Genomic DNA, 16,663 nt, shown 5'->3' on the forward strand with positions numbered 1-16,663 from the left:
GTGTGAGCACGGGTGCGTGTGAGTGAATGTACTGTATGTTCAACAGCATGCGAAGCCTGGGCTACTCAGAGAGTGTGTTTCCTGTTACTGACTCCTGCTGCACGCCTGGACGTCTTTCAATTCATTCCTTCTGATAACTCGGCTCACTCTCTCTGGCAGAGATGCATGTTGAAATATAATGAATGACTTTGCATGTTTTAACCTTGTCTCTGTCTCTGTCTCTCACACACTGTCTCACACTCACTGTGCCCCTCCATTTCTCTGCCCCTTTTTTATCTTTCTCTCCACTTCCCCCTGTTGCTCATTTTTCACCTTGTTCCAACAAGTGTTATATCTTGTAGTATTAGCAAATAGAGGAAGTCATTCCTGGAACGCAGCAACAAAGTTTGAACAATTTAAAATGACCTCAGTGCAACAGGCGATATTATGTCTTTTTTATGTCATCAATGTTGTAAACATTTAGATTATTTATTTCATTCCCTGCAAGAATGTAGATCTCAAAGACAATAATGAGACAGTAAATGGACAGGATGGTATTTTTCTACTCGCAATGGGCATTTCTTTCCGAGGAGGACATTGAGGATGTCACGTGGGCGATGTTGATAACGGCGTGCAGGGCTTGGCGTGCGTACAAAGCAGCTGCATGAAGACACCAACAAAGCTGCGATGGAGTGATATTGTCTCTAGAGTTACTATTCATTGGAATTGTCCTCCATCGCATGATAGTAAGAGGAGTCTCTCAATCAAAAGGCCGTGCAGATTTGCCGTTTCACACACCGACCAGGAGATAAGCTCCTTATCAATAAACACAGTGCCAGCTCTAATCTGTCCTCAGTACTGCACAGCCTTCGCCTCCCTAAACCTGTCTGTGGGTTATTTGCCTGCAGTGCTACGTTTAACCTGGGAGTGGTCCTCTGTGGTGCAGAGAATCCCTGTTTTTTTATCTCTAAAATCTGCTGCTGAATGATGTGCAATGGCTTTGGTCACTTGAAGGCAGAGTTTTTGGTCAGTGCACATTCGATGGACAGGACTCTCATGTCTGCGCCGTTCATATGAACAAACTGAATTTTTTTGGGTTACGTGTGAGCTGGGTAGTGTAAATAATTCGTTTTGGAAAGAGGTCTGGAGCCTTTTCCCTCCTATTTGCAGTCTTTTGGCTGCACCAAGCTAAGCCTGTAGCTTCATATTTAACACACACACACATGAGCGCCATCATTCAAAGGAAAGAAAATAGGCTTATTTCCCCCAACACGTCAAACTACCTCCTACTACTTTCTTTTCTATTAGTTGAGGATGAATTGTTTCACATTGAAGAAGCATCCCCTTAACTCTCTATTATTCAGAGAATAAACCTGGCAGAAGTGTCGCCCTTCATCTCTTTATCCGAGGCTGCTCCAAGTCTTGGGAGTTGTAATCTCACCTGTTCTCAGCAGCTTGCGATGATTGGCCAGTAAATAACTAAACCTCCATCATAAATCAACATGGAGAGCTCTGTCGGGGTTGACTTCCACTGCAGTTTCCCTTCTGAAAAATCGCTCTGCTGCCCTGAGAGCAGAACGACAGAGAGAGGTTATGTAGGGCACGGTTTGGCAATAGATGAGCTTTTTACCTGGAGGGGTATTCTCTCTCGTAGCATCACCCAGGGACGGCTACTTGGCTCCTTCCCACAGCTGGTCGATAGTTATGACCTGTAGCTGATATTTTCCTTCAATCAGGGCAGTAATTAAGCTGCCACTACTACTACAAACTATTCCATGTTTAATAATGTTGATGATTGAGTTGATGATTATAACACTTTAAGATATGTCTCAACATCAATGTGTGATTGTGTGCCCTGTAGCAGAAAAGGCATGAATGAAGGGTGCATCTTTTTCACTCACAGCTAATTGAGTTCCCCACCCTGCACCCCTTTTCTGTAGATGTCATTAGAAAGGACTGCAACATGTCTAATTGCTGAGGACAACATATGACTACAATAAAGGGGAATTGAGCGGAAAGCGACAATGTGGTGATGCATGAAACCCGCCAGCAGGGCGCAGAATTGAGGCCTTGGTGCGGCAGGAAGCAAAAATGATGGTTTTTGTGGAAGAATTTTATTCTCCATCAGCAGACTTTTATTTCCCATCCCTCGGGTTTTGAAGTCGATAGCTAAACCCTCCTCAGTGCACCCTCTGTCCCTTCGACACCCCCCCCCCCCCCCCCCCGAGTCCTGCACACGAGCCTTTATCGCCTAGGCCTCTGGCAACGCGTTTTCGTCCGCAACCCCCCCCCCCCCCGTTTCGACCGTTTTCACCGAGTGGAGGGCCTGACTCATCGTTCATCACCACCACGCCGTGAGAGACGGAAAAGGAACACGGGCCGCAAGGCGTTCGAGTGGAAACCGGGGGGGGGCGACAGACGAGATGAGTTTCGGGCAACTGATAATGGGGGCTCTGCTCCAGGCCGTGTCTCAGCCTCCAAAGGCCAGCGCCAAAGGAGCCAGAGTTCAAGTCGCAGAGGAGGAAATAAGCAGCTGCTTTCTTGATGGCCGGCGGCCTGAGCGAGTTTTTGGTGATTAAAGAGCAGAGTGCAGAGCAACACCCGAAGCTCACTGGACTGTGCACGGGGGGGGGGGGGGGGGGGGGGGGGGGGGGGGGAGGCCGACAAGCACTACTGGATTCTTAATTCCAAAAATGACTGCTGTAAAAAGAGTTTCCTCCGACTTCAACATTTCAAGGAAGCCCTTCGTGCAACAAAAAAAAAAAGAACAATAAGGTTGGCTTTGTGCAGATTTGCCACCTTCTTGGCAAATTTAAGTCCAGTATTCACTCTCCTTTTAGCTTTGCCACCACCAATTGATGGAAGGAAATATGAAGCATTTCAGCTGCTAATAGTTCCACTATGTTCACTAATGTTACACTGTTTGGTCATGGGAACGTATCTACAAAAACAACGCTGACAAGAGAGCTGAAATTGAACAAATAGTTGGTTAGAAGATAATGCGACAAGTAAATGTACATTTAGAAATACGGGTTGTGGCTGCATTAATTCATGCAACAGAGAGAGAAAAAGCCAACTGAGAAAGGCAAAGAGAAGGACACATTCAGTGTTTACTTCCATCAATGCCCCTTTGTCGCTACGTGTCACCACTCGGGGGGCAAAAGGCTTTCTCTCGCCGTCACTAGCGCACACATAAATACCCATTTATTTCCTCATCCTCCAGCTGTGACATTTGCATTTGATAAATCTGCATTCTGTGCGAGCACATTTGACGCAGTGAACTGTAAGTGACAGAAACTCAGCTTTCCACGGTTTTCTTTCTCCTGTGTGCTCTACGTCAGGGAAATGCACGCTTGCTGTTCTTTTTTTCTTTTTTTTTTCTTCACGTATTCTTTTGTAAACAAAATCAATCAACCACCACCACACAGCTGCCTTTTTGAGGGGCGAAAGCTTTACTCGAGCCAACAAACAGGCCTATTTTTTTTTTTTTTCTCTCAAGTGTCTTGTTTGTGAAGAATGTTGGCCAAAGAAGCAGGAGGCGGTGGCACAGAAAACAGTTGTTTTAATTTGAAACTTCAATAACGCACTCAAGCTCGAACCCCTCGTCGTCTTGATGCAGCACTTATTTGTGCTGGTTGTTACTTGGGTTTTTACTCCCGCAGCCACGCACTTCACTCACGGTGAGACGGACAGAAGTAAGATCCAAATACGCTGCCGATTTACCTGTCTGCAAGCAGAGAATCAAACCTCTTGGACACCTCGATGTCGGCAGCGTGCTGCGTGCGTGAGCAGAAAGATTTTTACATCCTTTCTATGTAGGGTGAGACTTTCTAAAACATCTATCTGGAATAGACGTGCATAATGTTAGCAGTGTGCCGTGAAGACGTCCAGTGAGGCCTCTAGTCTGCTTGAGGGGCTTCATTCACTAGTGAAATGTTTTTGGGTTATTTTAAAACCCAATTAATCAAAGAGGCCCTTTGTTAATTGACCAAGAATTGAACCCGACGTCGTTCCATTTCGGATCTGCACTCCATCCCATCATGAACGAGAACCTTTCACATGGAAATCAGATCAAAAGTATGTGTTGTGCAAGAGGAATCGCCGTTGTTTGCTGACATTTAACATTTCTCTTTAAAGCTATGGCTGCCTTTAAGAAAAGGCTCAAAAAATCTGGTGGAAGCGCCACAGCGAGAGATGCTGCTGTGCATTTCAGCCCTGCAGTTGAAACTCACTCGTTGGAGTTTCCCTTGAGTCTACCTACAAACGCTTCCCCACACATCTAGATTCCATTTTATTTTTCAAGTATCACTTACTTACTCCGTGTGGTTCTCCAGATGTGGAAGCTTGCGTCCTGCACTCACGCAGCTCTGTGGACAGAGTTGTCATAAAAAAGTAATAAACTCACCATTTGCGGCCACTGAACACGTCTCCTACACCAAGATTATTTTTCAAATATTATATTATATTTCATCTTGCTATTCACACATGAAACTATTCCATACTCGCATCCCCGCAGGCGCTTTTAGACATGTTTCTTTCTAATGGTATTTGATGGACTTTGGTAAGTCTGGAGGGAGGTGAGTATTTCCTCAGGCCCCTGATAAGACCAACATGAATAGTTGAGCAGAGCATTTCGGCACTTTGCTATCGGGAAAAAATTCGAAAGCATTCCAGCGCGTAGAGGATTAGTCGATATTCAATTAACCCGGGCAGACAGTCAACGGTGACTGTGCATCGATACCTCTTTTAAACTGCACACCCTCGACACACTTAATTAAACCTCCCATTATTGGCATCAAACAAGTGAGCAAACCAACAACACAAAATCCCCGCCATGTCTGTCACAGTGAACCACTTAGCAGTCAAGCCGAGGAAAAAGTCTCCGTTTCGGTCCGGCAGAGGACGACTGCGTGTGTTTTGGATGTGCCACAATTACACAATCCTCACCGTGTTCATCCGATTGTTGACGCACATCTGGGACACGTCCCCGAACCCTCGACCTCCGAATCATTAATTTCCTCGCGTGCCACAGTTTGAGCGTACGAAAGCCCTCGCAAAGCTAACCGCAAACCGTGGTTGTGGTTTCCTGCGAAGGTGGACCTCGTTTAACAAAAGTACAGCGGCGTAGGAATAACCGGAGGACCTTTCCTGCGGCCCCGTTGATAATCAGCTACAAATCGGGGCCAGCGCACTAATCGGGGGGGGGGGGGGGGGGGGGCTCTGATGCGACTGTCTAGACGGCGATAACGATCTGGCAACCCGTGGTGTGATCAAAACAAGCCACTCTCCTGGCGTCTTCTGGTAAGCAACAGTTGCCCCCACGAGTCCCACAGCGGAGACGTGGCTTTAGATTTCAGAAGAGGTCACGTGCGAAGGCTGAGAGATCAAAAGAGGTCAGATGGAGAAAGAAGGAGCCGAGAGAAACCTGCAGGACGGAGGGACGGGACAGTGACTTTGGTCCCTGTGGGTTCCCTGTGCTCCACGTGCAATACCAGATTATTAACAATTCTTTGGTTTATGAACTGTAAATGGCACATGTTGGCATGCTGAAATGTGATAATGATCATTGGTAAACATTTTATATGAAAAAGTTTGAGCATCTTAGTATGCTGTCCACTGTGAAACTGTTGTATTGGCCCTTTGATGGTCTTATTCCTTGACTGATCATTTCAGCCCTATTTTTATCATAACCTGCTGTAATTGTACGAATTAGAAAAAGTAGTGAATAACTGGGTACATTGTTATAATTATCTATGACAGTGGAGATTAAAAGCTTTCCTCAGGTATAATGAGGGAGACAAATGTCGCTGCACAAACTCAATTCTTGTACTGTTATTCTTGTGTGATTGTAGGAAACTGGAAACATCAGATTCTTTTTTCTTTTTTTACCTTGGAGCCAATATTTTAGAGGCTATTAGATGTGTGCACATTTGTGATTTATTCATGGAGTCAATTCACTTTCTCAAGGCTAAATTGACAGCCCTCTCTCGCAAAGACATTATAATACACCAAGTATTCTGGAAAATCAATTGGGCATTGATTCGTACTTGGATATATCTGACTGCAATCACTTGTGTATCACACAACTCTGATACATTATTACCATAGAGAGAACGGCAGCTGATAAGTTGAGGCAGGACAATGGGGTAAAATGTCCCATGAGGCCACACCAATGATCCTCTATCTGATGAACATCTCATCTGCAACAAAAGCAGAAAAACGAACTGTCAGTCTAACCAAGAGTGTTGTGTTTCTCGTCAGCGCGCCACGCTTGCATTGGCGCCGTCGTCGGCCTCTCCCTCTCCGTGTCATTGTGTGAATGCCAATGAGCGTTGGGCCCGTTATCGCCTGAGCCTCAGATGACAGCGGCGGCGATGTATCACTCACCTCGCCTCGGTTGGTTATGGGAGACAGGGTGGATTTTCTCACTTGGGAAATGAAAACGGCCAACGCAGATTCCCGAATTTGCGATGGCTCATCGTATCCGGGCTTGTTTTGAGTTAAGCTTGAACAGCATAAACCTAAACGAGCCGGTCTCCACCCAAAATTTGTGTGGGGTGGGATCGCTCAGCTGTGCAGATAACACGGCGCTGTTCCTGATCAAAGAGCTAAAGATCCACCGTGTTCCCGCCTCGATTCTACTCCTGCGGGCCTCTTTCCTCTCTGTGTGGACCGTGCTTCTGCCCTCTGCTAAGTTTGCGCTGAGAGTTTGAAATGTTTTTCCCCTCGGGTGCCTTGAGCCAGCCCCCCCTTCCACCGATGTGGGGGTGAGCTTTCCCAGGACAAAGAGATGAATATATAATGGGGTGAAAAAAAAAAGAGGGGGTGGGAGAGACAAAAAGACAGCGGGTGTGTTAGTGAGAGGGAGGAAGGGAGAGTGGGAGCAGGACTTTAAAAAAATAGAGGAGTCTTGACAAGTGCTTGTCAAAGGGTTTAATACTGCCGCCAGGCCGTGGCTGCAGGGACACAGAAAGGAGACAAGAAAAAAGGAGAAACAATCTGTACTTTTGACCTACTAGATGATTGCTAACTCAATACAGGCTCCACGGGGTGTGTGTGATACTCCTGGTGGTTGGAGTAGTCGGTGGTGTCCAACTGCGTCCCAAAACCCCCCATCCCTCATCTCCTCCCCCCCCTCGTCCTCCGGGCACATGGTACGATCCATTAAAAAAAAAAAAAGGCTGCATGTCATCTCAGTGTGCGCCGGGTCCTCTCTGAGAGCAGCTGCTCGCAGCACATTCTCCTCACTCTCCCCTCCGCCTGCTCAGCTAAACCCCCCCCCACCACTCTCCCCCCTCCCTCTCTCTCTCTCTCTCTCTCTCTGATCTCTTTGCGTTTTCTCCTTCTTTCTCCCACGCTCACTCTCTTTCTCTTCTGCTCTGCACACACACACACACACAGTTGGCTGAGGTGGTTCTCTGTGCAGTAACAGGTAGACATCATCTCGCTGCTGCTCCGCGGAGAACTGAAGGAGGACTTTCTTTGGGGCTTTTCTTTTATGCGCGAAGGAAACTGTGGGAGAGGAAGCACAGGTGGAGGAGGAGAAGAAGGAGGAGGAGGAAGCATCGCCCCCCCCCCCCCCTCTAAACGCTCCACTTGACACCATGCCGCTCTGTGTGGATTTGGTCCTCAGGGGAAAATCCTTAAAATGATGGAAGACAACAAACAGCTGGCACAGAGGATCGACGGGGCCATCCAGTCCGCCAGCCGGGAGGTGACCAACCTCCGCTCCGAGCTCTCCGCCACCAGCCGCAGACTGGCCGAGCTGGGTGCCAGCAGCCCCCCGGCCCTGGAGAACCACCACCAGTACATCCACCACCACCACCACGGCGACAGCCTGCACTACCGGGGTGAGTGTCACAGCATCCGTGTGAATGAGCGTGAGTGCACACACACCTACTCCTCCCTGCGTGTGTGCGTGTGTGTGTGTGTGTGTGTGTGAGAACATGAACGTGTGAGAGTGTTTTGAAATCAACGGTGGGAAGCACTCGAGGAATGTGCAGCGGGGAGAAGGGTGTCATTCCGCGGCTTCTCGTGTGACTCCTGCTCCGCCAAAGTCCAGAATGACAGAGTGGAAAAGGCAGGAGGAGAAGAAGAGGCAGAGCGAGGGTTGTTGTTGTCGTTGGAAGGGAAGGGCCGGGGGGTGGGGTCAGAGAGCGTGGGCCACAGCCGGTTCCCAGTTAGGTTTCCCAGCCAGCAGCTGGACTCCTGTGGGGCCGCACTCCCTCCAGCTCTGGCTCCCTCTCCGCTCCCTCCCCGGCTCTGGCAAGGAGTCTCAAACTGAGCTCTGGGCATCTCCGATGGGTCCGGCGCGCCCACAGACGCCACGGCACCGTCACTCAGCCGGGGGAATGAGATGTGATGAATGAGAAATTCGCTTCAAGCGGAGGTTCCCCTGTGAATGTTAAAGCTTTTCAGCTGAGTGGAGGTTCTCATGCTGAGCAGCAAACACCACTGATCGAGTCAGTTCAGCGGAGCAAAGAATTAGCCACGAAAAACTCAAATCTTACTGCAAGAGGGTGTGATTTGTTTGTTTTGTCGCCTGTGTGTGCAGAAAGTTTGGGCTGAAGAAAAAAAAAACACTGAACCCCCCCCAAAAGACCAGATGTTGCAGGACGAATAGGTTTAGAAGCCCGGGGGGGGGTTATTGAGATCACACCCTGTTAGACAACGTGCTGTCAGGGCCCATTAAATGGCTCCCTGTGTTGGGCATATGCAGCGCAGCAGCAGGTGATTCCTTCTGTCTGCCGCTGGCCCTGCAGCCTGAGAGCAGATCGGTGTGAGATTTGTTTCCAGGGGAGTACATGGCAGCGTAGGACGGCTTCCCAGAAGCAGAACGCGCACCCTGCATTTTTCAGACTTGTTGCCCGTTCTCAGGAATTAGTGCATGAATGAATCCTCAAAATTATGAGGACACATGATCTTCAGAAATAAGCCCGCTTTTATGATGACGGCCTCTTCAGAGATTCAATTTGCTCTCAAGTTGAATTTTGCCATTTTTGAGACAGAGATTATGGAGCCATAAGTGCTTTGATTTCGGTTAATGTTTTTCAAGTTTCCCCAAACTTTATTGGGGTGAAATACCAATTAATTGATTTATTACCACTTCAAGCAGATGAGCACAGAGGGCAGCAACATCGGGCCAATGTCGACTCACTAGCAAGCACATCAAGATTGTCGCAGCTGCTACTTTCTTCTTTTGTGCCCTCGCCTGCAGTAAAGAAGCTCACACCTGTGTGTGCATTTGACTCTTAGTACGCTCGCTGTTTTTAAATACTAGTTCACATATGACCCGAGAAGTGCAGTCTGAGGGTCAGATGAATGCTTTATCAGAAGATTTATCCGTTTCTTATGATAGAGCTATATAATATAACTCTTATGCTTTCATTTACAATAATAACAAGTTACCGAGCCAGCAATCGTCGAGTCTTTTGGTTGTGAGGGTCAGCAGGGTCAGCAGTGCAATACCTCCGAGGAATGTGCGCCTGCATGTGTTTCGATTGGCCAGTACGTCAGCCGTCACGTCGCTACAGTCGAGCCTAAAGTTTAGTTCATTGGCTGGAACAAGCCGCATTGAGCAGAATGCACTGATACAGACGGAGGGCTGAAGTCGGTCTCCGCGTTGAGTCTTTAGGGCTGGAATAACTCAGCTGCATTGAATTATCTGCCGTATCCGCCCGCCCGCTTCGTTCCAGCGGCGTTAAAAGAGCAGACTGAAATTCCGGGCATTCCTGAATGTCAGTGATGTCACACTTCCTGTTCCCACAGGCCAGGCCAGCGGTCAGGTGACTGAAACCCAACACAGCCACACGGGTGCTCGACCACCCGCTTTTCCTTTTAAAGTAACACAGCAGAGCCGGGTGAGCCCGAGAACCGGGACGTTTATTTACATTTAACAGGGTTCCTCTGAAAGATCTCTGAGATGATGCGGCTTTGGTGTGTGATGAGCAAGCGGCAGCATCCAGTGGCTCAGGGAGATACATTTTCTTTAAGGGTGTATCCGCCTCAAGGATTATCACAGAAGACTGTGTGTTAGTCCATTGGTTGGCTCTGTCCTGTGGAGGACCTGAACAACCACAGTTTTTTTTTCTTTTTTTTTCATATGTATAAACTGACTTCCTTATAAATGCTCATGCTCATGAAGTGCAGGGAGAGTGACTACCTTTTTCGTTGACGGATCGCATGTCGCTTCAATAAAACAAGATGGCGATGGCCAAAAAGCTGAAAAGAAAGCTTCAAAGGTCAAACAAATGGGGGACTTCACGTTGTCTATGTGCTCTTCCTATAAATGTTTAGGAACAAGAGATTAAATCAGTCATCAGGACTTTATCATACTTTATATACATTTTGTATAATTATTTGTGTACGTCTTTGTTTTAGAGTAGTTTTGACCCACCGTGAAGAGAGCAACCTGCAGTGAGGTTTTCATTGCCAGGTTGGTGACAGCCCTTTATTGTTAGCGAGCCCTCTTAATACACGACACCAATGTCAAGGACTTGTTTAGCATTCCTAAACGACGCGGATGTTTCACCACGCGGAAAGTGCATTGCTGCCATATTTATTGTTCGGGTGACCTTTTGGGGAAGAAGATTTCGCTTGGCCCAACATGAAAACACGTTGTCCTCTAAAAGACGTCTGCTCACCTTGTGGGGGTATTACATTTCACAATCTCCTCTGCTCTTGGGAGATCGGTACCCTGCAGTCGGCTGTTGAGGATGTGCTCATCACAGACTCCTGGGAATCTGCCAATACTAATCCATAAACCTTTCTAAAAGCTGTGACCCATACTGCATGCGTTTGGGATGACACAATTCATTTTAAGACCAAAGCTTTACAGTAAGCTGTTTTATTTTGGATGCTCAGGATTATGGAAGTAAAAGGGATTTTCAGCATCGGCTGCGTTTGTTGACTAGCTGTTGGTACACCGCCAAGACCTGTATGAACTAGAGATAAGCACCTGTGCTGCGAAATATCTGGTCAATTTATGAAAGGTTACAGTTACTATGAAGTAGTACGAGGTCAATTTGGTGAGAAACTACACAGCGTCCAATAATTTACTGTGTGTGCCGCCAGAACAGGACCCGGAAGCAGAGGAGCATGCCTATTAGAATCATTAGCAGTTTAGATCAGTCACTTTTAGTTTTTAAAAAAATTGGTGATGTGTTTTGGGCAACAATTGCTGTTCAATTGGTTCCCTGAAATAAAGCGTTCTGATTGAGCTATAGACCTTGTGTCCGTGGTGGAAGTGGTACAGATGCTCATTGTTACGTAATATTAACAACTATCCAACGTCAAACCAACAAAAAGGTGTCTGATGAGTCATGGTATTGTCAAATAATTGAGGAAAGTCTAGTGTTTCTATGGTTTCAAGTGTGTTAGCTGCACTAAATATTATAGGCTGGTATTGTAATCAGGACTATGAATGATATGGGTACATTACTCTGTTTCCAATACATATGACCCCTTACCAAAAGAACAAATTGCTGTATGTGTATATATATGTTGTACAATGTTTGTACCTTTTGTTCATGAAGAGATATTCCTTTGAATGAATCTCTCCGATAAGAAGCTCCTTCCAGAGCGAGACTGATTTCCCAAATCTGCAGCCCAATTATAGGTGCCATTGAGCAATCTGGAGTGCTGTAATCAGGGAAAGGGTAAGATCAGCTCAGTTGAGACCTTGAAAGACATCATCCAAACCGAAAACCAGGGTTGATGAAGTATTCTCCTAAAAGACTAAGGTGATTATCTTTTCCCTGCAGAGGAGAAGTGGCGACCGGCTCTAATGCGCTCTGCGCAGTGATTGTGGGGAAGAATCCTCTCCCCATCTGGCCTGAATTTGTCAGAGGCCCCCGCGGTCTCTTCATCACTTCATTGTGCGCATGAAGAACAGAGCGGCAAACTGCGGGGGCAAAGAATCCCAATGCGCCCCAACTCCTCTCTTCAACTCTCCCTCTCTGTTAACGCTCGCCGGGGACATCCCACCCCCCCCCCCAGCCCCCCCGCCTTCCTGTCCGTTGTCCTCATGCAGAGAAAGTATGCAATGCGCTCTAACCTTCCCCCTGTATCCATCACCACCCGAATTACCCCCCCCCCCCCCTCCCTGGTTTTATTCCCTGCCCGGCCTCCCTCGGCCACGCCCTGTCTGTGGTCAATGCAGCGTGAGAGCAACTGTATCCAAACAATAGCGAGAGGGAGGCAGCCCCTCACTCCCCCAACATATTACTCCCTCTCTCTTCCTCTTCCTCACTAGACTTCCTTCATTCAAATAACTAAAATAATGGCATCGCTGGGAATCCAGGGGTTCAGAAAACGGAGGAAAATGCCGCTGCTGGAGGGGAGGAGTTACTTTGACATTTGGAGAAGAGATTTTCTTTTTTGACCACAGTGATATTTGGAAAAAAAAGGCAGTGGTTTTTAAAGTTCCTCCCAAATGATGGTAGTCTAATGGCCCACAGTGCTCACTGTCAAATTAGGAATGCAAAGCATTGGTTCTGGAATCCAACTGAGGTCAAGAGTAGATGATAACACAACAGTGTTTTTGTAATATTGAGTTTTTAGGTGGAATATTAAGTCAGTGAAAGCTTAGAAAAATATGACAACATCTGCAATTTAAACACTACTAAAAAAAAAGAAAACCAATTTGGGACCAACGCAAAAAACTAATCTGACAGACGCATCGTATAAAGAGTAAACACATACTTCTAATTGGCTTATATGAGACATCTTTATTTGCAGTATTAACTTACTTTATAGCAATAGTCCTTTTTATACGGTCTAATATATTTTATCCTCCATATTATTTCTATTTTAGTTGAGTGTTTCTGCACTTAACCATTGGCTGAACAGGAGTCAGAAGTACTTACTGGCACATTGGCTGCCTTTTGTTCTCCAGTAATGGCTTCAAATAAATAACGACTGTGGTTATTTGTTTCGCCGTGTTAGAGAATGCGAATCCACGTAATGAACTCACTGTGCAGGTTGAGAGCCGATGGCCCCTCATCTTTGACCAGTGCAAGAGTTTCCTCCCCTAAATGTGGCTGCCTCGGGAGCCGGGAGGACAGCTGGGACGCACAAATCCACTTTTCATGTCCGTACAGGAGGAAGCTGCCCTCCATTGTTCCCCCAGCGGCGGCGTGCAACTTCCTTGAGGCTCCGATTCGGCAGAGGACTGCAGACCCTTGTGCGTCTCTGGTCCATCAGCAGAGGTGACAGAAGTGTTGCCACGGGTGCCCACCGGTGGGGGCATCCCTTCGGGTTTTGACGGCATGTTGCTGCAGGCGGGGGAAATCCCCACAGGGCACCGGATTTTACCTGCCGCCTCTGAGGGTAGAACGGGCCTGCGAACCGGCAGTGTAGGCAGAACCAGAACAGGAAGCCCTGAGACAGAGAACAAGCCCATTCAAGGGGAACTGAAGAGTACTTTAAGCGTGACGCGGAGCATTGATATGCTCTGAAATGACATTATTATCAGAGTGACTTACAAATGCTAATTAGCTTCATGAACTGGATTCAAAATGATTTTTTTTCTTCAGTTTTTATGAATATGCCATTTAATAAGGCTATTTTGTGTCTGGTCGTGGCTCAGATTAACAGCACATTACAAGGTTAGCTTTTGAGTTAGACTAATGATATTACTTACCATTATTGCTTCCTGTTATGGCCTCTTTGTCCCCCGTTTCCTTCAAATGGTCCCCTCATCATAACTTCACATGCAGTATAAGCACTGGAGAAAATCTGAAATATATGGTGGGTTTCTTGTATGTACTCGCCTCCTTAAGACCGCAGAGAGTTCCCGTTGTGGAATGAATGAGGCGCGTATCACTTCCTGCGTCTTGTAGACCATCGACTTCATCAAGTGCCTCTAAGATCATGCCGCAGGTCCACAAATAGCTCACGCAAGACGATCTCTGCCTGTCCGTCTGGCTGCAGGAGTCATGGCACGATGCCGTTATGTTTGAGGTCAGTTGATGGCAGCGAGTCTGGCTGAAAAGCCTGACGCAGCAAACCCTCCGGTGATGTAGGACTGATGTCTCCATTAATGACACACTGGACCCCCCCCCCCCCGAAGTGAACAAGGTTGGCTCCTGCACTGAGACAACGAAGGAGCTGCGTGTAGAACAAGCGAGGTGTTGTGGTGCCTAACCCAAATCATCCAAATCCCTTTAGAAGACAAACCTCCAATGATTTTGACTCTGAGAAAGAGAGGAAGGGACCGACAGTGAGGGAGAGGAGGCCCGCTTCGCCTTCACAGCAGCCTCAGCTCATGCCATTAAAATGCCTCATTGCTTTAGCAGTGGAGAGTTTGTTATTGCTGCTGGTACATATCATTTCCTTGGCCACAGAAGAGAGAATGGACTAGACATTGAGGGAAATTAGTTTTGAGGAAGAGCAGAACATACCTTTTTTTGGGCTGTGAAAGCAGAGATCCTCCGTGAGAATTTGGATACTTTAAAAATCCCAAACATGTTTGCCTCTTGCATGTGTGTATTTCCAGCTGTCCTTGGCTGGTCTGTATCCTTGCAAACCGAATGGTTCATACTAAACGAGAAATTTTAAGATGGCTAAATCGGGCTTTCCTTTGAAATTGTTGCTTTGCTGTGAGAAAAAAAACTTAAAAGCAACAAAGGGTGTGCAATGATTGGATGCCACTTGATTCACACTGAGCACCGTTCTTTTCCAATAACTTTCAGTGTATTTAGTTCCAATTCAGTGATTTGAATTCAACACAAAGTCAGAAACAACACGACTAAACTTTATTTCATGCTCTGCATCTAGATTTAAGCCATATTGTCAAACACAGACACATAATCAAACATTGTTTTACCTCTTTACAATTTTAATTTGTTTATAAAAGTGTTTCTTTGAGTTATTTCTGTTTGTGTTTTTGTATTACTCTTTACTATTTTGTGTTGACGGGTCATCATCGACTCTCCGGGCCCCCTGAAATGTTCACATTAAGCTTGTAGGTTGAGCTCCATCCCCCTGAATCGTTTTGGGTCTGCAGCCCGAAAGGCATTAGTGTCGAAAGCATGCTGGTGGGTTTTCTCATGCTGGAGGAGGTTCTACACAAATATTTATCAGGTCCCCAATTACTGAACCCCGCGTGCACACAGACACGCTGTTGTGTGTGTGCATTCCGGTAACTCTGTTTATTTCTTGCTGTAAGTGGTGAAATTTTCGCTCACAGCAAACGTACTCCGTTTAGCAGGAGACTGGACGGCCTCAGAGCTTTATTCCGTATTGTTAGAAGCATGTTTGTACATTTCTGAAGGTATAGGAGGCCATTCAAAGAGGCGTCTTCATCAGGAGGCCTCTTAAAGCTGCCCACAGCCGGCGGTCGATCTTGAAACCGTTTATTTTCAATCTCATTTTCCCACCTGACCGCATCATACTACATACCACAGGTCGATCTCCACAAATGAATTACTGATTTGCATTTTCGATAAACAATAAATTAACAAACACACCAAAAGCGGATAAAAGTTCTATATTTCCAAGTGGACTCTATGCTCACGCAATGAAATGGCCATGGGCGATTTGATCCTGAATTATGCAAATTGGAATGCAAATAACAATGAAACAATCAGCAGTTTATATTCCATTCAGCTATTCTTTCTATTTTTACAGTATCTGCTTCCCATTATGTCTAATAGAGTAAAGGAGGAACACGGAGAGCTAAGTTAATATTCCCAGCAGGCTATTTTCTGAGTTAGACTCATCATTTGTATCAACATTATTCCAGTTTTCATGCATAGCAATGAGACAAACTGAACCATGCCTCACTGCAGTGATTCTCTTTATTGATTGAATATGTCATCGTCTCACCTGATTCTCAACTTTGATCATTTCTTCCTCTATGGTTATCACTTTTTTCATATATCAGGCTGATAAGTCAGGTAATGATAATGTGTGTCATGTTGAGGGGGGGGGATCTGTATAAAATCTAGCATCACTGCGTTGGAACCTTTCCTCCAAGGAGGCTATAGAGAGGCGTGGTTTTGATTTGTTGTGTTACTTCCGGATCCACTCTCTAGTATTGGCCCTCGTATGTTGGTAAAATGATGGAATCTTCCGTTCTGGAACAATGAGTTCCATTCAACATGGTCGCTATTACTTGAAGTGGTGTGGGGTTTTTTTTTTTTTTGGAGGGGTTTTCAGATTTAGGGGTTTCCCACAGACTCTCCAAATTAGCCACAGAGCAAGAGACTCCGCTCCTCTCTCTGTCCAGGAATGTGCTACCAAAACTCCCGAGTATGCCTCTGTTCCACCCCTGCAGCAAGACCTCATTTGCAAACGGTGTGCAACCAGAGAGAGTGAGGCCTTTTTATTTCATGCTACTATCGAATAGATGGACCGTCACTATTATACATTGTGGAGGGATTTCAGTGATAGTAGCGATAGTGGTGTGTCCTACTGACTTGAGTTTACCTGTGGGTTTGATCTCCGGGAGTCACTGCGCTAATGTTTTTTCATGGCTAATGTGCATCAGCTGAAGACCGGCTCTATTACTGTGTGTGTGTGTGTGTGTGTGTGTGTGTAATTTACAATCCACGGCGGGGTCTTGAAGCAAAAAAAAAAAATAAGAGGTGAGGGGAGACAAGGGGATAAATATCGGAGGTTTGGAGAAAAGAGGAGAGGATGAGTTCTCAGACTAGGCTCCATTAATAGACCCTGAGTGCCG

At 46.4% G+C, this 16,663-nt stretch overlaps 1 protein-coding gene across 4 annotated transcripts in view; it reads left to right on the forward strand.

Annotated features, from left to right (window-relative positions):
- The window catches only part of LOC119229746 (kazrin), a 72,446-nt gene that overhangs the window by 20,109 nt on the left and 35,674 nt on the right, over window positions 1-16,663 (forward strand). For all 4 annotated transcript variants that reach the window (XR_005121649.2, XM_062564150.1, XM_037490421.2 and 1 more), the window contains exon 4: window positions 7,613-7,829. Coding sequence is in view for 3 of the 4 variants with exons in the window: in XM_062564150.1 (XP_062420134.1) it covers window positions 7,613-7,829 (217 nt within the window). In the remaining variant the exon portion in view is untranslated. The remainder of the gene's footprint in view (window positions 1-7,612; window positions 7,830-16,663) is intronic.

The sequence above is a fragment of the Pungitius pungitius genome, chromosome 8 (assembly GCF_949316345.1).
Source record: "Pungitius pungitius chromosome 8, fPunPun2.1, whole genome shotgun sequence".
Taxonomy (NCBI): domain Eukaryota; kingdom Metazoa; phylum Chordata; class Actinopteri; order Perciformes; family Gasterosteidae; genus Pungitius; species Pungitius pungitius.